Source organism: Argiope bruennichi, chromosome 5 (genome assembly GCF_947563725.1).
Source record: "Argiope bruennichi chromosome 5, qqArgBrue1.1, whole genome shotgun sequence".
NCBI lineage: Eukaryota > Metazoa > Arthropoda > Arachnida > Araneae > Araneidae > Argiope > Argiope bruennichi.
The window spans coordinates 71,012,852-71,038,848 of record NC_079155.1 but is presented as its reverse complement, the minus strand read 5'-3'; the positions used below and the strand labels follow the sequence as shown (position 1 = coordinate 71,038,848).

The following is a 25,997-nucleotide window of genomic DNA, read 5'->3' as shown; positions in this document are numbered from 1 at the left end:
GAGCCTTTTTTGTTTTGTTTCATATGTTAATATGTGAGATGCATTACCTTGAACATGACCAAGAAAAGCAGGGTATGGTGTAAACATTTAGATTTGTATTTCTGAAAAACAACTTTATTGACCCGTTATTTATTATTATAAAAATTATATTGACAAACTATGTAAAATATAATTTTTACGTTTTTTTAAAAATTTATCCACTGAGAAGTACGTTAGTTTCTCAATGATTTAAAAATTAACTATTAGATCTTGATTAGAGTAATTAGCCTATTTATTATTGTTAATCGTTTTATTGAAAGACAGCATGCCATTTTGATTGCTATAAAATTTAATTAAAAATCATTTCATTTGAATTGTAGAATTTGTTGAATTGATAAATCAACGACCATAAAATATTATCAAATCAAGGTACTATTAATAACATATGATTCTGAGAAAATAAAAATAAAAAGTTTCAGCATTTTATCAGAATCCATTTCATAATCATTTTAGTTTGCATTATTAGAATCCTATTCATTAAAGCAGCATAATACTTTATAACCAGTTAGAATCAATCCAATTAAATTCCCGGCTAACAAACGCTTTTTATTTCAGTCTGACAATGCTGCTGCTTCCGATAAACAAATAATCCACCACAGAAGTGACAATGAACAGGAAGAATTCACATAAATCTGTAAGCTAGGATCTTCTAGGAAACTACAAGAATTCCGGCATATGAAGAGCTTCAAGAAAAAGAAGTGCCTCTAAAACCTAATTGAGTGTCAGAGAACTTTTAATGGAATAAGGATCTTGAGACACATCCTGCAAGAAAACCGAGATGGCTCATTATTTTTCGAATCATCTGATTTAGTGGTTGTTGTCTACAGAAGGGACACTCAGGTGATCTTATCTGGTATGACCTGCCTAATTAGAACCATTCGTTACCACTGGATACCAGAACTGGAAGGTTGGATGTTTGCAGACAAACAGACGAAGAATAAGATCGCATTGAGTGGTGTCGTTACGGAGAAATACCAAAGTTATTGTCTTTGTTGGGCAGATGGCATCTTATTCTAAGAGTTTCTTTAAGCTTTCTTCTGAGGGGTAACAGTATAAATAGATTACTGTTTCGATGGGTTCTAAGAAACAGTAATATGATTAGATAACAGGAAATCTTATTTTCGTTGTTTACTTTATGTATTAAATGATAGCCTCAAGTAAGAACAAAATATAAATTAGCCATGCTATTTAGAAAAAAATAATAATTGGGTAAAATGATATTATGAATTTCGAGAATTGGGAAAACAAATGATGATATTCTTGTTAATGAATGCATTATTATTCTTATAGCTTTAGTTAAACATATTATCTTAACATATTTGGCAATTGTTACTAGTTTAATAAAACGATTAGGTTTGCTGCAGTTTTGTTTCAGTAGATAAATAAATAACAAAGGCTGGACAAATGCAAAATTTGGAAATTTAATAACATTTTGTTGTAAATAATATTTAAGCTAATTTTTCTAATTCTTTTGATTTTACAAACAATCTAATATAATAATGTTAAATTGTTAAGATATTCTTTTTAATTCTGCTGAAATCTACAATTTATCTATATCATATTAGATAAATTGCATTTATCTAATATGATATTATTGGAAAATTAATTGTGCGAATTCTTAAGCTAATTAATTTTTTGTGAATTAATACTTTTATGAATTATTTTCTTAAAAAATTAAACTTTTTAATGCTTTACGATTATGAGTACAAAAATTAAGCATAACCTAAAGCAGCTGAATAAGGGAAATTATTATTTTAAAATCTAAAGAGGACTCTAACGATAAAAAAAATTATTACAGAGTAAATTATAAATGCCGGAAAAACTGAAAATGCTTACAATGAAATAAAAATCGTATTGAAATTTTAAAAATGGAAAATAAAATAATTTAACGCTTTTTTTTACATTTTACTAAGTTTTCAGTTTAACAGTTTTTCTGAAGTAATCTAGGAAACTTAAAATTATTTACATTTAATGATTGCTATTTTTTTGAGAAAAATCTAATGCTATTAAAATTCTCTCTGACCTATTTCTTCCTAAATAATGTAGAGTGGCAACAGCGCTGCGAAATATTTACTAGAATCATCTTATAATGAATCAAATTCATTTTAAGATGATTCTAGTAATTCTATAAGTTTCGATAAACTAACCCAAATAATCTTAATATTAATTAATATTTAATGAAAAAAGAGCATATTATATAAGCATACTTATATGAACTAAATCTAATCAATTTCATTTGATTTTTTGACTATTTTATTTTAAGTAAATTGTACGAAATTTCATATGTATTTCTAATATTTGAAATTTTTTATGACACGTAAATTAACATTTTTACTCAAGTATCAATGTAATATTTTCCTACTTGAAATATTTAGTATAAGTAGAAGTGAATCCATATACGTATTATTGCATATCATGAAATAATCGTCAATTTTCGTGACAAGTGAGTACTAGTAGATATTATTTTAATTATAAAATATAAAATTTCATAACAGATCGAGGTAAAACAGATTTTTGCATATATATTATTGTAAAATATATTATGCATTGTAATATTTTGTACAATATTATATTATATTTTTCAATGTTAAACAATATTAAGAATATTATTTAATATCATATAATATATATAAGAATTATTATTCTCCAAGGCGACTGGCTTGTTCACTAGGAATATTCCACTATAGGTTCTTAAATGATTAATATGGAATTCATTTATATAAAGTTTTATAAGACAGAAAAACAGGAATTTAATTAACAAATCGATTATAGAAATTAAATTACGAATAATAGAAACAAATAATACGAATAATAGAAATTACGAGGTATATAAACTGAAAAATATTTTTATTGCGAATAAAATTGAAAGCCGAAGTTCTTCTTCAGAATTAATTTTCAAACAATTTTCGTAACCTAATTTTAACCTTAGAGAAAGCACGTGAATGAATAGTTTAATAGAACAATAATATTAGTTGCAATTTCTTCGCAATTATTATCAAATATTGTTAAAGACATATTCTCAAATTAAATTTTAACTATTCTTAAGTTTAGAGGAAATTATATAGTAAAGAAATTCCTTTCATTAAATGTATATGTTTTTGACTTAACAGATAATGCAAAACTCAATTTTTGTGGCAGTGCTTCCAGAAGATAAAGTTTTAAAATACCAAATTTTGATCAATTTTTGATTATACTCGAAACTTCGAAATATAACAATTATCTTCCTTTCTTCACTTGGAGATCAGTGTGTCCTATTCCATCAAAATCGGATAAAAGATATAGGTTTGTGTAAAAGACTAACAAACAAGTACTTATCTTTATATGTATATAAAGATAAATTTATTAGGCAATATTATTATTTATTAAACATTACTAGATTTATTGTTTTATTAGAAAAATTGTAGTTTCGTAGAAATACACAAAAAGCAAGAAAAATATTTTTAAAATATTGTTTGCTATATCTACGTTAAATAACAACCTAGCACAAGGAGTATACAAATGTATCTTACTGCTGTATTTCAAAAATGCTGTTTTTATTTGTGCAAACTCTTAGAATGTCAATAAAATCCCTGTGTTCACACAACAACATGTTCCGCTGCATAAACTACCCCAAGGCAAGTTGGCGACATTTTTATTTCCTTTGTTTGAAGCTCGGAACTTTTATCTCGGCTTCTTCTGCAGTATCCGCTGCTGCGGAGTTTTCTGAAAGAAGTTTGCCAAAAGCACTGAATTTAGATCTGCCTTGACATCACTCAAAGCCTGAAGGAAGTTAAAAACCGCTGCATTTTAAAGGGTTTGAACTTTGTTTAAAAATCGTCCACTATTGTTGACTCCCATTCCCTGACATATTACTAGAGACAACTGAAACAAAAAAAATATTCTGTTGCTATTCTTGGCCTTTATATCGTTACTCTTCCTTTCAAGAATGATTTACTAGCAATTATTCCTAAAATAAATTTTTGCAAGAATATAAATTTATGGGAAATAAACGAGAAAAAATTTAAAGACAATGCAGAAACGATTGCTTCAGGCATAGTTCGGTTATTATAGACTATGTCTTGAAAAGGAAATATCTAATAATATTAATGAAAACCCTGTGTGTGTCTTTGTTGGTGCTTTACAAACAAACTATTCCATGTTCATATCAAACATTCAGCATAAATTTACTGTATGAAGGGGATACCGTACTGTGGAATGTATTTCCAAAAATATGATTTAATTTCAATTGATTTCAATCAATAATAATAATGAATGTGTGTATTTTTATGTGTCTGTCTACGTGTGTGTAAGATTTGGCTCACTACGGGTCAAACCATTTCATCTGCAGCTACAAAATTCGGCACATGTGTATTTTAGTGAGTAAAAATGTACATTCCGGAAAGAATTTTTGATATCTTATTATAATTTTAAATAACTAAATATCAAGCAGCTGATTTTCGATGTTTCCCCCAACAACTTCTGAAAATAATGCACAAAAAAATGTTACGCCGTTTCAAAATTATATAATATATATTAAACTGCTGTCCTAAAATTCAAACTTCATTAATAATCAAATATTTAATTGCATGATTTTCTTTCATTGTTGAAAGCTAAAGTATATGTATTCTGATTATTGTCTGTGCAGTTTACCACATAAGCAAAAAAAGTGAAGATAAATACTGCAATATTCAGGAGACGGATGAGTAACACATTGTCGTTTTTAAAAGTGCTATGATGCCATGGCACTGGTTTCCATTAGTAAGGTTCATGAAAACCATAAAGAGAATATGTTAAAGATAATTAAAATAACACTGGTTTAATGACTAGTAATTTGGTGGAACTATGGGGACGAAAATATATTTGATTTAACTGGAAATAAAAATAGCCAACATTCCAGGGAGGTAGTTGGTATCCAATGGAGATCAGTAAATAAATCAGAAATATTTTATGTTTATCTGCAGAGATTTCAGAAAATGCCATTCTAAAAATATTACATCCCTCATATGGGATGATTTTCTTATAATAAATACTACTGGTTTTTTTGCTTTTGAAATAACATGACGAAAATGCTAATGCGTTCTAAATTTATTTTCACAAACTATACTACAATATTCTGATTTCTTCATAAAGGATTGAAAAATTTATACATTCACAATATATTACTATAAATCCTTTCCTTGACTAATAATTGGACATATTTATTTATAAAGAATATAAAAAAGTTATAGATTATCAATTTTTGTGAAGTATCGAATTCTAAGAAAAAATTTGAACATCTATAATTTCAAACTGCAAAACTAAGCTAATTAACTATAAAGAATTCAATAAATGAAATCAAAATTATTTTTTAAAGAAAAATTTAATCAAACATATTTTTCTATTACATTATAACTTCTATTTTTTTCCTTCATAACTTAAATATAAAAACGTGCTTTCCATTTGAAATCTTTCAAAGTTTTTTAAATGAAATATTGTTGCGTATAGAATTATCTTTCAAACTTCTTTATATGTGCACATCGCGTTTTTTACTAATATAATAATAAGTATTTTTCAAATTACGATAAATCAATTGAGAAATAATTAGTATGATGGTAATAGAACATGTTTTAATAAATTCTTTATTACCATCTTTCTTATCATTCCTATAAAACATTTCCTGTCTTTTCATCTGTTTTGAATATCTTAATATCAAATAATAGTAATAATTATAACAAAACAAAAATTAAAACATTAATCATAACTTATCTACTATTTAATTGCTAAGATTACCTTCGAATTATGCTAATTCTATCGGTTGAAATGATTGAAAACAGAATATAATACTTTTATCATAGTTAGAGAAACTATTCCAATTAATTCATAATTGATTTTTTAACTAGCATAATCACGCACGTCTTTCCTGTTATATGCAGATTGATTGTCCTTATTATTTCCAGAGTAGGCTCACTTCAACAAATTAGAAAGGATGACAAATGTATTCATTAAAAATAATTTGTACTCAGTTACAAACTGAATCTTGTTTGATTTATGTTTGGTATGTCATTCACATTATTCGGATTACCATCAATCCATTTATTTGAAGGAGAAACAAAATCAAGCAAATCATATTTGAGAGTGATATTTTTTCGGATATATTACATAAAATCCTCTAATCGCTCTATAAATATATTTATTGAAACAGAATTGGTTGCGAATGATGCACGGATTTGCATTATTTTATTGTTGCATTGTTTTATTTTAAGTCTTTTATATTTAAAAATAATTTATTAGTGGTAAATATGGAATAAATAATTTCGAATCTTAATAGTATGCCTTGCAATTATTTTATAACTGAACATTCCTCTTCTATTGATTCAGACAAAAATTCTTCCTCAAAAGAAGCAGGCAAATGAAACTAATAATTGAAAATTATCTTCGAAAATTTAATTTTTAATATTTTATCTAAATTATAATGTCCAAAGTAGGATTGTTATATTAAATTCAAAAGAAAATATAAGCATAATAGCTTATTTAAATTCTCATCAATTGAAAATTTATAATAATATTTGGAAATGCAGTATATTATATATTTCTCAAGAATCGAAAGATTAATTTATATAGAAATTGCGTTTCATTTCATAGAAATTCGATCATTTCTTTAGAAGAAATGAGTAATGCAGAAATATAATGCTCTTCGTAGTAGACAGGAAGTGAAACAAATACCAGCAATAAATTCGTAAGAAATGTCATAGCAAAGCTAAGAAAAGATAATATATTTTTTATTCTATACCCATCATTGCTTAGATATATTTGAAATTTTTATTCATATTGTGCTCTTAGATATAGAATTTCTTACAATTCCTTGGAAATTTTGCCTGAATAAATTTGGAGAACAAAGAACTCAAGTGTACTCAGAGACAATATAAACATGTCATATTTCGAATTTTTAAGTCTTTGAATGCCATTTAGCTTGCAGAAAATAGAAAACATTGAACCAGAATAGTATGGTAATTTACTTTCATGTTTTCTTTATAATATCATAGTGAAACAAGATTGTGATGTCATCTCGGTTTTAAACCAAATCTCAAAAGAACGCGGGTTTATTATTAGTGAGCTATGAAACATTGCAGCTATCATATGACTACACCATGTTAGGCCCGTAGTCACGTCACATCTAAAAAATTTATCGGCCTCTAATTTTGGGTCTTTCTTGTAAGAACACATTGGTCTTGCATGAAATATTTGGCAACGCGAACCCAAACAGATTTCAACACTGGAGTGAATTTGGTACAATATACCCGTGAAGGAAGCGGAAAATATAAGTAATTAAGCTATCTGTCACTGTTGTAATACTTAGGAAGACGATATCTTCAAATCAATGGAGAGATACAATAATAAATAAAAATGGAAAATATCTGTTGAAACAAAGTATACTAAAATTCAGGCAATCGCCATCCAAATATTATTTGTTAACAAATAGTTAACAGAAGATCCATTTGAGCTAAAACTAACAAAAAGAATTCTGATATGAAGAGTTGTAAATTGTAAAACATGGAGTCAATTCATAACATTGTCAGACAAATTTCGTGCTTGGTGCTACAAAAATCATGAAGGCTGTGCTGCACAGCAGTTGCCCCAAACCATCTATTCTGATCGATCAGTATCCCTCGCATTTCTGACATTTAGTGGCGTTAATGATGAAAGAATATGTCTTATTCAATGTATATGCCGATGAGAGTTTGATACATCATTTTCTTATTCTCTTATTTTGCAGATGTTTCGGTTTCACGGTATTCGTTCGTGTACTTCGTTGTAGTTCGTCGTTTTGTTCTTCAGTATAGATTTGTTTTTGTTTTACATTTAAAAAATCTAATTGGTGTTTCAAAACTTGTTTTTGTCAAAGATTATTCTAGAAACGATTTTGTTTTTCCTCATAAAGCATTTGAGCTTATAGTGTTCCAGAATATAACCTCACTGTGGGAGCCAATAAATTCGGTTGAACATATTTTAGAAGGGCACTTGATAAAATAGTTATTTTCAATTTCCGCTGAATTATACATCATTTAAAAATGATATGTATTATGACTTTGTTATATAAATTGTAATTAGCATAAAAAACTTATGATATTCTCACACATGGGAAATCAAAGAGAACTAACTGCGGATTTGTTGGATTTATCCATACAAACATCGCATTTAGTTAACTATTTTATGAATGCACTATTTAAAATAATGTCTTTGATACAGCGTATTCCTCTTAGTAGACTATCTTTAGAAGAAAATACAGAAGTTTCTAATAAAATTTTTCTATTACATTTGCTTTGATAATAGAAAGAATATGATTACCCAATGAAATATTCGAATGCTCTTATAAAATAAACGAGAAGAAATAAATGTGTAAATAAAAAAAATAAATCTGTAAGTAAAACAAGAAATGATTTTCTATTTAGCAAAACATTAAATATCTTTACTACCTTCGAGCTATCTTTCCTCGTTATAACAATACGCCAAACCATCATAAATGATATAAGGAGTGAAAAATAATCTAATATTTTTTTTCTTCTATAGGACGTGAATACAGAAAAAAATAATTTGGAAACAGAAAAATAAATAGTTCCCATTAAATGGGTAAATATAAATGATTTATTTGAATAGCATATCCGTTTCTAGATAAGGAAATCATCCACAAAGTACTTACATTTTACTCGAAGAAAAACTTCATTGCTGGTCCCTACTCCATCGGCGTTAGCTGCAGAACACCTATAATTACCACGACTGGTCCTATTAATGTTTTGTAATACGAGAGTCTGATTGCTTATGATTATTCCTGCAGATGTATTGGTCCGCAATTCACGTCCCTCGAAGTACCAAGATATTTCTGTCACCCAAGGATTAGCTCTTATGTTGCACTCAAAGAAAACATCATTGCCCTCTTTCACTTCTCCTTGTCTGAATGTACTTCCCAGCTGTAGAGTGACTTGAGGGGCATCTGAAAGACAATTGAAAAGTATTTAAAATTATATCAATTATAGAGCATTTAAATTTTATGAATATTGTTTATGGATCCTCACCAAGAAATTCTTATCAGTGAGTCCATATGTATATATAATTATATACTCACAAAATAATAATTGTAATGATTCAAATATTCAATTATATATATTAATTTTTTCAATGTAGATATCGTTGCTCGGTTTTTCTGATAAATTTCTGCCATAATTATTCTATACAGATAAAAAATGTTCTTTTAGTAAAAGATGATGATTTTACAAATAACAAAAAAAAAGATTTCATCCGTTTAAATGTTATACAAATAAAATCGATTTATTGAAATATTTCTTTTTTAACAATTCTTGAATTCAAAAGAGAATTATTAACATCAGATTTCGAAAAATACTTGAAGACTATTTCACATAAATTTGAGATTTCTTAGATTTATTGCACTTTATTTCTCCATGAAATATAGATGAATTTTCATTAAAAAAATAAAATTTATTTTTATATAAAGCAACTTTAAACAGTATTAGATCTATTATAGTAAATGTTGTCTCATATAAATAGGATTATAATGACAAACACTTGTGGTATATTTGAATCCACGTTATTTTTAAGCAACGCATTCATGCTTATTTCATCTCAGGATTTTGAAATGTTATTTGTTTTCATGGTTTGAAAATGTAAGTGTGGGACAAACTCAAAAATTATTTATAGTAACAGATATTTTCTGTACAAAGAACCTGCCGTGAAATTTGAGAATAATTAGTCTATATTTTATCTAAAATGAGTATATATGCAACAATTAATATAATTTAAGGAAGATATTTATACATTTTTAGCTAAATTTCACATCATATTATGCTCTTAAATTAGCTGCTTTTACTCACGATTTTCAATATTTTTTTTTTCTTCTTTTCAGCATGATAAATGTTTTTAAAATTAATTTTGCATCAATTTTTTTTCCTCCAATACAAATTTCAGATTAATGTGCAAAAACAATAGCTTCATGTACGACGGCTTTGCGTTAACGGATTTAAACTAGTCAATACAAATAGATCCATTGAGGGGACAACAGGTAAATAATCACAATTTAAAAATACATAATATATCTGAGTGTATGTGTGTTGAAAATACCTGCAAGGAAATTATTTTATTTAAATCTTTCACAAAAAATATTATCCTTGCAGAAGCATAATAATGCTTCTTTAGCAAATCTTAAAATACATTATATGCAACTTGGAATGACATTGCAGAGAGAATTAAATGAAATCATTTTTTTACTAAGGTTGTTTATTTATTATACATATGTTTGAATTTCCTATTTATAAAGTTATATCACAATAAAAAGAGCATTTATCATATGGTTTATAATCGAGTTTGCCTAAATTAATAACTGAATACCGAAACAAGAACGATTTTAATTTAGTTGCAATTCAGTAGTACTAGGAGCTGTAAAATTCGAAATAATGTATAAATAGATTAATGTATACTTGATTAATTTTAGTTATACAAATTATTAATTTTTCTATTTGTGTATTGGTATTACTCATAAAATCAACAAATAAATTTAAAAAAAAACAGTGTTAAAAACTGTATTTTTGCAATCCTCATTCACTTTTCCTTTTAGCATAAGTTTTTAGCACACCATTTCTATCTGCTCTCTTTATGAATAAAAATGTTTCTATCTTAAAAATGGCTTCCGAATTTGCCCGTAATTCTGCGTTCTTTCAGTATTCCGCTTAAGTTTTAAGATAATATATCATTCTCTTGCTCACCATGAATACGGAAAGAAAACCCTTCTTTTAGAAATAAATAACTTTTTGTATGCATATAACTGCATTTCCAAGTTCTAAAGACAACAAAAAGGAAAGAAAGAATTTCATCAGAATACAACTCGGTAGCTTTATCTAACTATCGGTGACATTAGATTTGGGAAACAACGCACGTACGCCATTTTGAAATTGCTAGTGGTGTTATAAAGTCCGCAGTACGTGCCTGAAAGGTATATGAAAACCGTGGATTGTTTCAGCAAGCCTCAAGACCCATCTCTATCCGCTGTAGTATCTTTCATTCCAAAAGCCATAATCTGTGCTTCTCGCCGCCAAGTAGCTTAAAGTCTTTACCGAACCATTTATCATACAACTCTACAGCTCGCTTCAGTTGTCATCCTGTTTTTCACTATCCTTTTATGTCCTTGTACGACGGTTCTTCGATTATGTATGACTGGGGAGAGATACAGTCTACGGTATGATTGATTCTCGGTGGGTGCACCTTTCTGTGGTCGTCAAAAGAGATGAAAGTTAATGCTGTTGTTGCAGAATAAGTAATGTTCCAAAATGAAATTGTTGGTAGGTTGTTTTAATGGGATTTGAGAATTATTCAACAAATACTTTAATAATGTGATTCAGAAAATTTATTTGTTGTAAAAATGTATTACTTATCTAAAAAAAAAAATGTTGAAATGCTTTTAAATGTTTTCATTAATTTTAAGAAGTGACTCAGCATATTCTGGGAATTTCGATTTTAATATTTAATCTTTTAGAGCTATATCAACATGGCTTTTTACGTAACATTTATTTTATAATATTTTCTTGCGAAAAACTGCTTGAATTCCAAAACTCCAAGATTATTTTATTTTTTGCGAATTATTATATTTCTGGAAAATTGTTAAAGATAATAAATATAATGAATGCGGATAGAATTTATATTGAAGAATTTGGAAAGATTTGCTTAAAAATATAGACCATAAAGTGATAAAAATGAAATTAGGTTTATGGAATAAAACTATTGCATTTAAAATGAAATAAATCAATTTAATGAGGTATTTAAGCATCATTCCATATTAAATAATTTCCAAATTCTTAAACTGATACTTTTTTAAATATATCTTCAATTGAATGTTTAATAGTAAATATTACCTGGTTATTCCGATTCCATGTAACAAAACCAGCAAAAAATTTTACTTTGTGATGGTAATTTCTTTTTTAGTTATAATAAGACATTATAATTTTGATTACATTTGTTAGAAATTGTAAAGTATTAATTTAATGCTTTAAATAAATGTACGATAATATTATTTCTCTGGCCCTGAACTGAATAGTTTTCAGTCAGTCAGATAATCCATAATAAATAATTCCTATTAATGTAATATGACGCTGTACTTACAATTCGTGCTTTATATGAAATGAAATGTATAGTTATTAATGATTAAAGTTATTTTTTGGTTAAACCTTGCTCATTCTTCTCATTACAATCAATATTTTTTTTTATTGTTTCAAGAATGTATTTAATTACAAATGTATTACTGATACGTAAATCAGCATTAAATTTACCGAGAAATGCCCCTATTTGCAAAATATCCCATATTTCTTTTGAACTTATATTTAAATTACTCTTGACGAATGAATAGAAGAGAAAAGAATTGCTAAGAATATACTGTGCTATTTATCTTAATATTTTGAGTTTTTTCTCTCTACGTATAATAGTGTAATATTTTAATATTAGTTCCTGTATTAAGTACATTTTGTTTTAATTTATTTTTCAATAGCTTTACACTTGAAATGGGTGCTTGAATGTTTTCCATATTGAGTAATTACAATTTTATTTTGCTATATCATGAATCAGAAAAGAAATCTCGAAACTATTCGCAGTCCGTTGTTTATCTGGCATATAAGAGGTTGTAAAATGATAAGAAATGGTATAATGTTCTGTGTCCGGCGTTCCTGTTAAACAAAAACAGAATAAGATGTGGTCTTGAAGAAAGATCCTTTTCTGTGTTCTTGCATTTTTGAGGTTTTGGTTTCGCGATTACTATAACACGTAATAAACGATGCAAGTGTCTGCCTGATCTTAAATTATTATTAATAAAGTAGCAGTAAAGTAATTAAGTAGTAAAGTGACTCATTTCAAATTAATTTTACTCCAATACTTACTTAGAAATCAAACTAGCCTTTAAATAACGCTCTATACTAACATAGATAGTTTTAATCTAAAAACAAGCTTTCAATCCTTTGCAACAATATGAATTTAGTTAATAAAATCGGTTTAATATTGCTGAATTCTAGATAATAAAAATAAATATACATCATATAACTAAAAACATTATTTTATCTTTTATTTTAACTTTATAATATGTTTTAAATTTATTCAAATGTGAAAAACTAGCATGTTTGCTTGTAACTGCCTTTTATCTACATGCGGAGTATATGGAAGTAGATTTATGTGGCCGTATTTTGATTGAATAACAAAGCTAATAAAGAGTTGCTTTTTGAATTATTTTTAAATTTCTGATCATAAAAGAAAATAATTTATTTTCAATAAAAAATCAAATAATTTATTCATACACAGTGATCTATAACAAGGGATGAAAAATAGGGTCATTCATTGAAACAGCTTATATTTCAGATTCAAAATAAATGGGGCACGAATTGTTTTCATGAAGTTAATTTAGTGTTTCATGTGTGAGGCTCTATAAATGCAAATATAAACAAATATTTTGTTGTAGTCCGTTCTCAAAATCTACATAAGTTCTCCAAACATATCAAATGTTTTCCATAAAAATAACAATTTAAATGTAAAAAAATTGGCTTCCCTATAATTTTAAAAAAGTTAATATATGTAATATAGAATTTAAAGTCACATCATATTTATCATTTAACATTCCAACTTTTAATTTCCTTTGAAATCAAATTATATTTTTTAAAGAGAAAATAAATTTAATTTATTATTCACTTAATTTATTTAATTTGTAAAGCCATTTTATTCAATTTTTTTTTCATTTTTTTTTCTCTTTAGATTTTTCTAAAAGTTTAAATATAATAAACTTAAAACATGTCTTCACAGGATGTGGGGTTAGTTACATTTATTTCGCTTTTTTATAATCGTGTTTATTTTCAAAGGTGGTTATATGAACTCATATTTAACTAAATTCAAGAATTAAAATTGAAGAGTTTTCCATCTCAATCATTGAATGTTTTAATTCACTTCATTTTCCAATTAAATATGAAATAAAAGAATCTCCAAAAATCGTCTGGAACAATACTTACAAAATACTTCAAGATTCCATCCTTCTTCCTTTGCACTTCCAGGTATTACAGGATTGTGAGCCCTACAGGAAAAATATTTCCCGTTGTCTTCTACAGAAGGGACAAATCTCAGAACACTGATAGTGGCATCTCCTGTCTGACTGTCTGTTCTTCCTGTTTTTATTTCTTTGCTTCCTTTCCACCACGTGATGACAGCAGGTGGTCTTGAACCGCTGGTGGAGCATTTGAGATCAGCCTCTTTTTCTGCCGACAGAGGTCGTTTATGTGGCTCTACTCGGACAATTAGAGGTTTCACTAGACAAAAAAAAATCCAAATTATTTTTAAATCAACTTTTATTTAAGCATATAATTATATTTGCAAAGTTTTGGCACAGTAACATTAACCTTCGATATTGGAATTATAGAATTATGTTGGAAATGAACTCGTAAATTTGAACTGTGATCAAATAACATGGATGGCATCACAGCCAGTAATTTACTATTTCGCTTCTATGCACACACTAATGTGAGACCGATAATCGATGGCAAGTTTAAAGTGTATCAAACACACCTGCATTTCCTATCTACAGTAGGATCTCCTCTCACACACACCATTCTACTCTACAACTCTACACCTACTACAACTCGTCCTTTCAAAAAAAGAAATGAATATTCTTGATAATTAATGGAACTATTTACATCAAAGTGAAACATTTTTAGTATGCCGACATATATAACAATTTTTGAGGAAAAATATTTAAACATGGTTGAATTCTTAGCTCTTTCTCAGTTGATGGGATATTTTTTGAACATATATTTGAGAACAGGCTGTAAGGTTTCTTTCAAATCAAAGAGATGCGTTCTTGGAATTGAAATTAATGGCAAATAAGCATGAAAAAGGAATTATATGAGAAACAAATATGTTTATTCCTAAGCAAAAGAAATTTTCGTGTAAGAATAATGAAATTATTTCATTATATTTGTTTTGTTAAAAGTCTTATCAATTTTTTTCTACTAAATTCTTTGAAAAGTTGCATCTTTATAAACAAAAGCAAATTCGCACCATTTTTTTCAATAAATTAATAATTAGCTTAAGAGTTTTTTTTTTAAATGATGCAAATTGAAATCAAATACTAAAAAGTGTAAAGGAAAGGATTATCATGACTAAAATGTATTCTATCAAAAAAATGGTAAGTGATCAAGAAAATATATGTAAATTTGAAGAAACTCAACGGTTTTGCAATCTGACATTTTACTAATTATATATTCTTATTTATGTTTTAAAACCGATAAGAAATTTTAGATGTGCCAAATTTTAATTATTCGAATTTGAGGTTTAAACCGTTAGTTCATTAGATTCTCATTAGATGACTTAAAAGATTTTAGCAGAAATACTAAGATGAACTTATACTAATAAAGATTTGTTTCATAAATTATTGTCAGCCTTGTTTAGATCAGAATAAATTATATTTCCAACTGCAGCTATTTGAAGATAGTAAAGATTCAATAAGTTATTTCGGATCATAAAAGTGGTTACAAAAGTAAATGGTTAAAAAAGTAAGTGGTTAAAAGTTCGTAAGTGGTTAAAAAAGTAAATGTTACAAATATAAAATTTGTGAACAGCTACAATTATAAATATTGCAAAGAATTATTGTGAAATTACTTGTGAAAATTGTGCCAAATTTTAAATATATTAAAAATTTTTGCAAATTCTATTTACTGCATATTTCCCTTGACTTACACCTAAAAGTTTTCCATGGATTTTGTTTAATAAAACTGCTGCACGAAATAGTTTCGAAATATTGCGCACAATTTTTAGCTACTCGAAATGTGTACATCAAAAGGATAAGTAAATAAAAAAAATGAAGTAAATACGAAGCATCTTTCCCCATTACACATGTTCATTCGGAGTACACAAAACTCGTGAAAATTGTTTATTTGTACGCCTTAGCTTTTGGCGCTAAAATATTCCAAGCATTTTAGCCTTTTTTGCTTCCATCGGGACCAATTTTTCATCTGAGTGCAAAATGATGGGACATGTCGAAACACTTTTAGCCCTTTCGTGATTTTTTTTTCTCCTAGATTGTTTAAATTTTTTTTTTGCTTGCCTATTTTTTATACAAGAACATATTCACAAAAAAGCAACACTCAACGACACACGCCAAAATCCCAAAGTGTGGTTAAAAGGGGAAAACCCTTTTCTTTTACAATTCTCTGATTTATTCATTTTTGTCCCAGTCGTAAAAAAACATTTTAAGACCATTTCCCATCAATTCCGTCAACTCTTGAATCGGAAGAAAAGAAAGGTTTCACAAGAGTGAAATGCATTTTCTGTTTGTTCCTATTTCTTCAGATTCTCTCGGACAATATACCCCGAGGAATAACTTTTGTCTTATTTTTAACCTCATGAAGTCAAATGATTTTCAACTGGTTTTTCAAGCACGATTTTCTGTTGCTGTTTTTTTATATATATACTCGATTTATTTAGTGAATCGATTCTAATCGAAAAGAACTGGAACTGATTTTGAATTTCAAGTCAAAACATATCCCTCAACTGATTGCATACTTATTTTAAGAGAAATACTTTCCCAGGATTTGTTTAAAAGACAGTCAAATGTTACTTTTTGTAAAACAAATTCATAAAACTCATGGTAAACAATAGCTGCATAAAATTTATGTTATTTCATTCAGGGAGCAATTATATAAATGCTTGTATTTTAATAAATCATTATTTTTAATTAAATAAATTAAAATTAATTGATTTAACTTACTTATTTCGAAATTTTTAAAATGTTGATAATAAAAAGGAATATTTAACAATAACACATTTTGTTTCCCTTCGTATAGGAAATGTTACTTCGTTTAAATACACTTAATTGTTTAGGTTACTTTACATAAAATGATTATAATAAACATTCTTTATATTGTATTTCATAATGTTTAGAGAATGAGTGAATCTCAATAGACTTCAGACTTTTGAGGCAGTGATAGTGAATTTAATAAAATAATAGAACAAGATGCTATTATTTTTATATATGAATATCTAAATTCCTATAACATTTCAGGATATTATGCTAAGGAACTACAATGAAAATTGTACACTATTTAATACTAAATTACTACGATTCAGATAGCTTTAAGTGGAAGAAAGGAAATATAATATAAAATATTTACCCAAAATAAGCTTCTAAATTGATGTCTCTCTATATTTCATTATTACTTACAACAATGATAAGTTTTTTTTCAAATGCATCCCCCCCAAAAAAAATTATTATTTTTAAATTCATAGATTTTGAATGAAATTAATATGTAATATTAACAATGAAAATTCAGTTGTCTGAGATACTCTCTAGCTGTATGTATCTCACCGTTTTCATCTTACCGCATCTTTTGTATCATACTCTAGTATATCATATACAGAACGAGCGAGAGTTATCTTCCCAAAATTTTCCTGCAAACTTTCTATTGAAGGAATTATCTTACTCTCCTCGTATAAAATTATGGACCTTCGGTTAGATACAAATGTTGCGCATTATTGAAGAACAGTTAAGAAATATTGAATTTTCTAATTTTACTGAATCTATTACATGATTCTTGACAATTTTTTTTGGTAAACCTTTGGCTTGCCATTAACAGTATCAGGAATATAATTTGATAAATAACTAAAACTGCAATTTGAAAATCAATAGCAGTTTTTATATATTTAAGTGCAGGCATCCTGGTTTAGGGGTAGCGCATCTTCCCGTGATCTGGGATGCCGAGCTCGTGTCCCGGTTCTAGCATGGTTGGTCTTCATCTGTACCATCTACGAGGAGTGTGAATGTGCCCCCCCCTACGTCAAAAAGGGTTTTGCAAGCGAATGTGAAGCGTGAGTACCTAAGACGTACTCTTGGCTCTAGTTGGCGCTACTAAAAATAAGAGACCCTCACTCGGCCTAAAATCGCTGACTTAGTCATCTGGCTTTTCTATGACGAGTGCCATTAGAAACAACAACAACATATATTTAAGTTAATAAGTACTTTATTTATCGTTTTTTTTATGCTTGATGAATAAACTCCTTGTGTACCAACAAGTATAACACAAGTTTTACAAATGTAAGTCAGTACACAATTGATAGCAGAATAAATTGCGTGCCTTTAAAAGTTAAAAGTATAAAGACAGATGGTGAACCATTATACAGATAGGGTTCAAAATTTGATAAATATCTCTACCTAAGTGTGTGTACTAAATTGTATCGATTTAGTTCTCTTCGTTTCGTATTTCTCGTTTAATTTATACTAGGAAAGATGGACAGACCTATAAGCGGATTTCTCTCAAAATTTGATAGGAATCTACTACTTTGATATAAAGCCCACAAAACAAATTTCATTCATCTAGATCAAAGCAGTTTTAAATTAATGTATTTATAGAGACAAATGGACATAATGAAAAAAGTTTTTTTTTTTTCTTTTTCGAATGCAAGCACATCTGAAACGTGGAAGTTCATCCGATTATAATTTTTATTATCTATTTCAGATACGAGGAAATAAATATCATCTTTACTTGGAATGCATTGATAATTGCATATTTTGTTCAACTAAATAAGCTCAAACGGTTATAACCAAAAGGAAATGAATATAATATATAAACCCATAATAAGCTTCTAAATTACTTACATTGCGTAATTTCCTATCATTAAAATATTATTACTAATCATTAAAATATTACATTTTTTTAGAATCAGGCTCAACCAATATACCATTATAGAACATATACCATTCATCACACATCAACCAATATACCATTATAGAACATATACCATTCATCACACATCAACCAATATACCATTATAGAACATATACCATTCATCACACATCAACCAATATACCATTATAGAACATATAACATGGTATGTAGAACATATACCATTCAATTCAGGATCAACCAATAATAATCGTTAAATTCACGAAATATAAATAAAAATGATAGTAATAATCATATTAGCGAAATTCCATTTTCTTAGAAAGCTTCTACCAGTAGCACATAACTTGGTAAATTCAACTTTGCTCGTTGGGATACCATTTATAAGTTATCGTGTTTATTTAAAGTTGGCGAAATTTTTGTATAAAACTTTGCAATAGACGAAACTAATTAAATCAATAAAATAAATTTGAAATTGAAGACAAATTTTGTTTTAAGAGAGAACATTAACCATATTACACAAAACGAACATATAACTTTATTAATGTGTGGATCTTATATAAATGGTTGTCAAACATTTGAAAGGTCGAAAATTTAACAATAGAAATGGAAGATATCTAAGCAGTATGATACATCAACCCATAATTTCTTCTACACACCTAGTATGAAACTTTGGTAAGATATAGATGTAAGTGTATGATGCTATTTTTTTTTCAGGGGGTACATGAAACTGAAAGTGTTTGTTCATCATCCACCAGCTGACATTCATAAACTTAAAGACATATTTGCAAGCATTCAAATCGTCACATAAGAGATACTGAAAGAGTATGACATGAGTTTTCGTTCACTTTGATATCGTTTGTATTTTCTTTGTTGCTGTTATTACTGTGTTGAATTTAAATTTTTAACTATTATTTACAATACGATTATTGTTTATAGCATTGAAAATTTGAAATATTCATTTATAATCACTGCATTGAGTATAGTCGTGGCTGTTTGATAAAAAATGTCAAAAATCCAAATCAAGAATCAAATAAAAATGTAATTTTTTGAATTAAGCATGCATAAGTTACTAAATTTAAAAATAATGTAAAATAAATCATTAAGCTGTTAAATAAAAAATGCCTAGAGATGTGAAAGTAAATTGTTCAATTTATTAAAATATAGGGCTCAAAATATGCCCGGATGAAGGTCTCAAGATATCTGAAATCATCAAAGATATTACTTGTCATATTATCAACGATAAAACATCAACAGAATTCTTGGGCGAAATATCTTCACATCTCTTCATCCATATATCTCGAAGCGTTTCGAAGACCATGGTTAAAAAAAATTCAAAAACGATCTATTGTGAAATGAAGTAGAATTATCATAGCATCAAGGCTATATTTCCAAGATAAACCGTCAAGCGAATTCTTGAACAGCTACGAAATACCTTCACTGCAAGAGATCCGTATGCTTCAAAGCATTTCGGTGATGATGGTTAAAGAATTCAAAAACGTTTTATCGTGAATAGAAAATCGAGCTATCATGGCTTTGAGGCTGTATTCCCAAAAGTAAAGTATGTAGTAGATTTTTGGACAACGATGAAATACTTTCTTTGCACCAGATACATATACTTCAAAACATTTCGATGATCGATATACATACATATATGTATGTATAAAATACATATAAATTTATATATGTGGAGAATATATATATATCTATATAAAATGTATATAATAGCACAGTTATTTATTTACGGCATTGGTACCCTAAATTTTTTTTTTGCCTATTTCGTAAATGCAGGATATATCTCTATCGAATTTTCCATTCTTGTAATTTATAATTAATAAACACACAAATAAATTAATTGGAAACGAAATTATTTAAAAGCAAATAAAAAAATGGCTTGTAATATTATATATCGGCTTTCTCGTTTTGAATAATCGAAATTGAATTCTGGCAGACTCGAAAGGATTCTTCCGAATCATTATTAATTACGTTTTTAATTGATGTAGGATATTTTAATCATACCAAAAATTAAAAATTAACTGCAAAGCAAGTGGTTAATTTCAAATTATTTCGCATTTTTATTGTACATCGAATTAATTGCTGAGTAATGTATTGAATTCTCTTGATTTTTCCAATCAGGGTAATAGTTTAATTCAATTACCGTTGCACTCATCGAACATTGTGTGCTTAAAAATATTTACGGTCATGACTGTTGACGTGAACAAACAACCTTGAAGGGAAATTGGGCATTTTAATCTATTTAAATTCCAACTATTTATCAGGAAATAGTTGGAAAAGTTCCACATTAATTCAAATAATCTTGAGGAAATAATATTCCCCAAGTACTTAACATTGTAAAAGGATGGACCTATTAAGCTTAGTAGTTGCTCAGATTAAATCATAATACTGTGGCACTTTTAAGCTCTTTTAAATTAATAAAATACTCTATTTTCTGTAATTGTTATTTTTCTTCTACATATAAGTTTTGTATCATTTTTCAGTATATTCATATCTGCAAGTGAATACATTACGTCTGTACATTCGTTTAATTTTAAAAATAATTACTAATAAGTAATATCTTAATGAAATGATAGGTACATGCATCTAAATTAATGAAATAATAAATAGAGAAATTTTTCACTTTTATTATGTGTAAATTTTGCAAATTAACAATGAAACGTAATTGAAATATGAAAGTAGAAATAAAACTAATAATATTTAGTAATGAAATTATATTAAATAATGTTTTATATTTCATATACTGAACAATATCATTTATATATTAAATATACTGAACAATATCATTTATATTATTACCTTCTAATGAAATTTCAGTTTTATGATATTTTAATTTACGCTTTATGGGTCAGTCGCAATCTATAGTTGTTTGGACTTGTTTATTCCTTTCACGTTGAATTAATCTAATTTCTCGAACTTATTTAGTAATATAACCATTTATATTAAGACTCGCATTCATAGGAGGATACCGATTTCATAATAAAATAAGGTTTTTAAAACTTAAGCAATATTCAAAATTTAACTGCCATTTATTTAAATAATTTTAAATTATATTTTATATAATAAATGAATAGATATCTTAGAACAATAATACAGAATAGGAAAAAAAACTACACGCATATTTTATTATTTTTTTGTGCTGAATAACATGCTGTATAATATTGATGCTGAATTTAAAATACTCTGCAAGTTTTATAAAAGCGATCTATCAGATGAAAAGTGAAATAAATACTACAGCAAGGAATGATTTACGGATCTAAAGTTGCTTAAAATAAAACATATGTTTGGAGCATTGCAGATAACAAAAATGAAATGCTTTAGATATAAATGGTACCGTCGCCTATATTTGACAGAAAACTTTTAAGTATAAATTGTATCTTTTAACTATTCTGATTTATTGTCTAAGTCAAAAGTTTTTGAATGTTTATTTGGTGAATGTGCATCCGAATCTTACAAATGATTAGGTGTTTCTCAAAATAATAAGAATATATTTATATATATATTCTTAACATTATAATTCTTACAGAGTGACTTAAAATTTATAAATTCTGCAACGCAATATATAATTTATAAATTCTGTTATAATAAACGAAAAAATTGTCTCTTGAAAAAAAATATATAAACAAAAGGAAAAGATAATATCTACAATAGAGAATTCCCATAAGATTAGACGGTAATTTTTTTTCCTGTAAATTATATGATATGAAATTCTTTACATATAAAATTCAACGCTAAATGCAATTAAGCCAGATAAATGAAGTCTAAATCTTTGCCACACTGCTGCAGTTTATGTTACTGCTCCGAAATTTGTTAATTTTTTCTTTATTAGTAAAATCACATTATATTATATTATATATATATAATAGAATGGATTCGATTTCTAGAAGAAATAATCTTCATGCAGTTTAACGCTACTTTGATACGTTATGTGTTATGTGAAGGGTAATAAGGGGTAACTTATTTTGGATGACTAAAATAAGGTTTTCTTGTAAAGTGTTTAGTACAAGTTAGAAATCAATAGTTCTTAATTGATAATTACATCATTTATTTAATAGGTTTGATAATTTAAATGTAATTAAATAAAATTTAGAAAATAGAATACGATCACCATTATCAGAATGATACTGCATGAAATAAAAATTAATTATCTTTTTTTTTATAAATCCAGTTTAAAAACTGAAGGTCTTTTTGAATGAAAATGCATTGGTTTGTTTTTTCAACCCCATTGTGTATTTATGTTGAATTGAGATTTCATATTTTTGCGTGTAATATAAAGTCACCTGAATTTATATTGTAGGTAAACACAGAATAAAAACCCATATGAAGCTAAATGTTTAGCTACACTATTGTTTAAAAAGTTAAATAATGCATTAATATATGGTACTTATTTAATGTAATTACAATAATAATGCACTTATCAAAAATTGCAAATTTTAAAGTACCTTCGGTTTTTCTGCTGATGGCTGAGAATGCAATGATGTTATTTTAAAATATTTCTAGAAATTTAAATAAATTCCTTTACATGGAACGACAAAATTTAATTGCTAATTCGTATAGAATCTTTCAAGTTTCCTAGAATGGGCATATTCAGAATTCATTTTTTTTTTTTATAAACCCTGGAAAAATACAGCAACTAATTTCTATGATAACAATAGAAATTGTGCGTAAATGTGATTACACAATTACTAAAATTTTGGAAAATTTTTGCATCTAATCCATAAACATAATATTCAAAGGTTCTAAAAATCAATGAAATTCAATTCAGGTTATAAATTAAATTTTTATTTCAATACAACACTTTTTATTTAATGAGTAGGATTTACCGAATCCAAATTCTCACTGAATAAGTTTTTGAAATTAAATTTAACCACATAATCTATGTAAAATTTTATTTCATGATGTATTTCTTTTATATCTGATATCGTAAACTGAATTATGAGTATGGATTATAAATATTATGTGAAAAAAGATAAAACACTATTGATTGAGAGATATTGTAATATCAGGCATTACAATCTCAGCTGAACATTTTAGATTTAGGCATTCTTTGCAGATAATGTCTTTATAGATAACTAACTTAATTTTGTGAGCCAAACAGTATTGTTGCTAAAAGAGTGATTGTGATTCATAGCATGAATAACCACAAATATTTGAAAAACAATTTTAAAAAAAAGTTTTCCCAATCATAAAAGATTTTTTATGAAAGAATATTTCAATCTGTATGTTCATCTTTTAAATAAATTGCAACAAAATAAGAATATCTATATATACTCTAAACATATAAGTATCGTTAATATTTCCTTGTTGAATTCAATTAATTCATATTTGAATAAGTGAATATAAACTAGATTAGTTTTCTTATTCTATATATAATTCATTTACATTTATAGGTTGAATATAATTTCCTTTGGCATTGAAAAATTTACTACACAAAATTAATTAAATTAAATTACAAAATTAAGAAAATAAATATTAATGAAAAACGAGATTAATATTAGAATATTAAAAACAATTTAAATACATTTTCAGAAAACATTATTAAGTGGAAAAAGAAAAAGATTTTTATTAAAAGAAATTATAGGTTTGTATTAACATTCAAAGTATATTAAGCTTTAAAACTTTTATGAAATCATTGAAATTTTCATTTTTAATGATTTTTTCCTTTAAGTAGAGGAAAAGTTTGAAATTTCCTCAAAAATATAAAGATAACCTTCCTCTTAGACATAAAGTTAAGTTTTAACTGAAGATAAATTAAATTATAATGATTTAAATGATTAAATACAAATAAATGAATACATATTATGAATTTTTCCTACTATATTCAAATGGAATTATTGAATATTTACTTGAAAATTACATAAATGTTCAGATGATTATTTCATGCATTTCTTTGAATCATTTTTTCGTTAGTTCCAAACATTAAAAAGAAGAATTAAAACACATTTTAATATGAAGCATATGAAAAGTAAAAAAAAAAACCTTGGTTGTTAGATGTCTAAAGTAGATTCTAGCACCTTCTGTCATGTTAAAAACTTTTTTATGCGAATTACTTGCGATCAAGCAAGATAAGAAGTGAAAAAATTCTGCACTAATTTTTTATCCAAACATTCGTTTTTTATACAGCAACGAAACCAATTATTGAGAAGCTTCGTTAAAGGAGATTAAAAATGAAGGCCTGATTTTCAAAGTTTTTTCACTCTTTTTTTTTTTTTTTTTTTTTTTTTTTGTCATTACAGCCTCTTAAATCCTCGGGTGTCATAAAATGCTAATCTTATTGCATTACCTACATAATGAAAATAAAGAATATTTAGCTTAATTTCTTTTCCTCCTCTTCTGAAAAAATTCTTTTTGTTTCAGATTTATACCTAAAGTTTTTACAAGATGTTGCAGTTTTTACTTTTTGTTGTATTTTGTCACATGATTAATTTCTTTCTCTTTTTTTCGACATAAATCTGGTATTGTATTGAATACATTTTTGATATTTAAACATCATGATACATGTTTTTTCTTTTAGTTTCTGATATCATAATAGAAATATGAAATATGCTAATTATGTCATTATGTGAATTAATTTAGTTTAATCTGATTTACCAGCAATTCAATATTTCATGATTAATATAAAATATAATTAGTATTCTGATAAATAAGGCATTTTATTTGTTTCTCCGTTTGAAATAAAGAAATTAGAAGGCATAGTTAAATAGTTACAATTGTAATTACATTTTAAATAATAATAATGATAAAATATAGGCATTTCTTGATTTTCCATCTTTGCTTTAAATTATTGTATTATGAAAGAAACCTCAAATATTAAATCTTAAAAGCATAAATTCATGAAAATTAAATCTATGAAAACAATACTTTATAGCCTGTTTAGTATAATGACTATTTAATTTTATGTGGATTACAAGGAACAGTACACATGACAAGTTAAAATCCATGGAAAAAAAATTTTTAATAAATTTTTACTCTATCATTTTATTAAACAAGATTTGAAAATATGTTTAAGATAAAATTCGCTTTTGATTAAAGCATTAAATTTGCTTTTACTCATTTTTTTAAAATTAGTTTATTAAAACTGTTTTCTATGACTTGCAAATTTATATATAACAAAATAATAAAGTGCTTGGAAATTTATTATTTCTTTGCATTTGTTCTTTTTTATTTTATGCTCATAAAATATTCTCAGAAAAGGGAAATGATGGTTATTAAGTTGTATACTTATTGTAAAATATGATAGTGTGCTTAAACTTATAAGAAAATAAACATGCTATGATTTATTTT

General features: G+C 26.7%; 1 protein-coding gene across 1 annotated transcript in view; it reads right to left on the bottom strand.

The window, feature by feature from the left end:
- The window catches only part of LOC129969050 (hemicentin-1-like), a 456,303-nt gene that overhangs the window by 106,163 nt on the left and 324,143 nt on the right, over positions 1 to 25,997 (bottom strand). Inside the window, exons 5-6 of the mRNA XM_056083458.1 lie at positions 14,040 to 14,333; positions 8,696 to 8,986 (exon numbers count right to left, since the gene is read on the bottom strand). Coding sequence (XP_055939433.1) covers positions 8,696 to 8,986; positions 14,040 to 14,333 — 585 coding nt within the window. The remainder of the gene's footprint in view (positions 1 to 8,695; positions 8,987 to 14,039; positions 14,334 to 25,997) is intronic.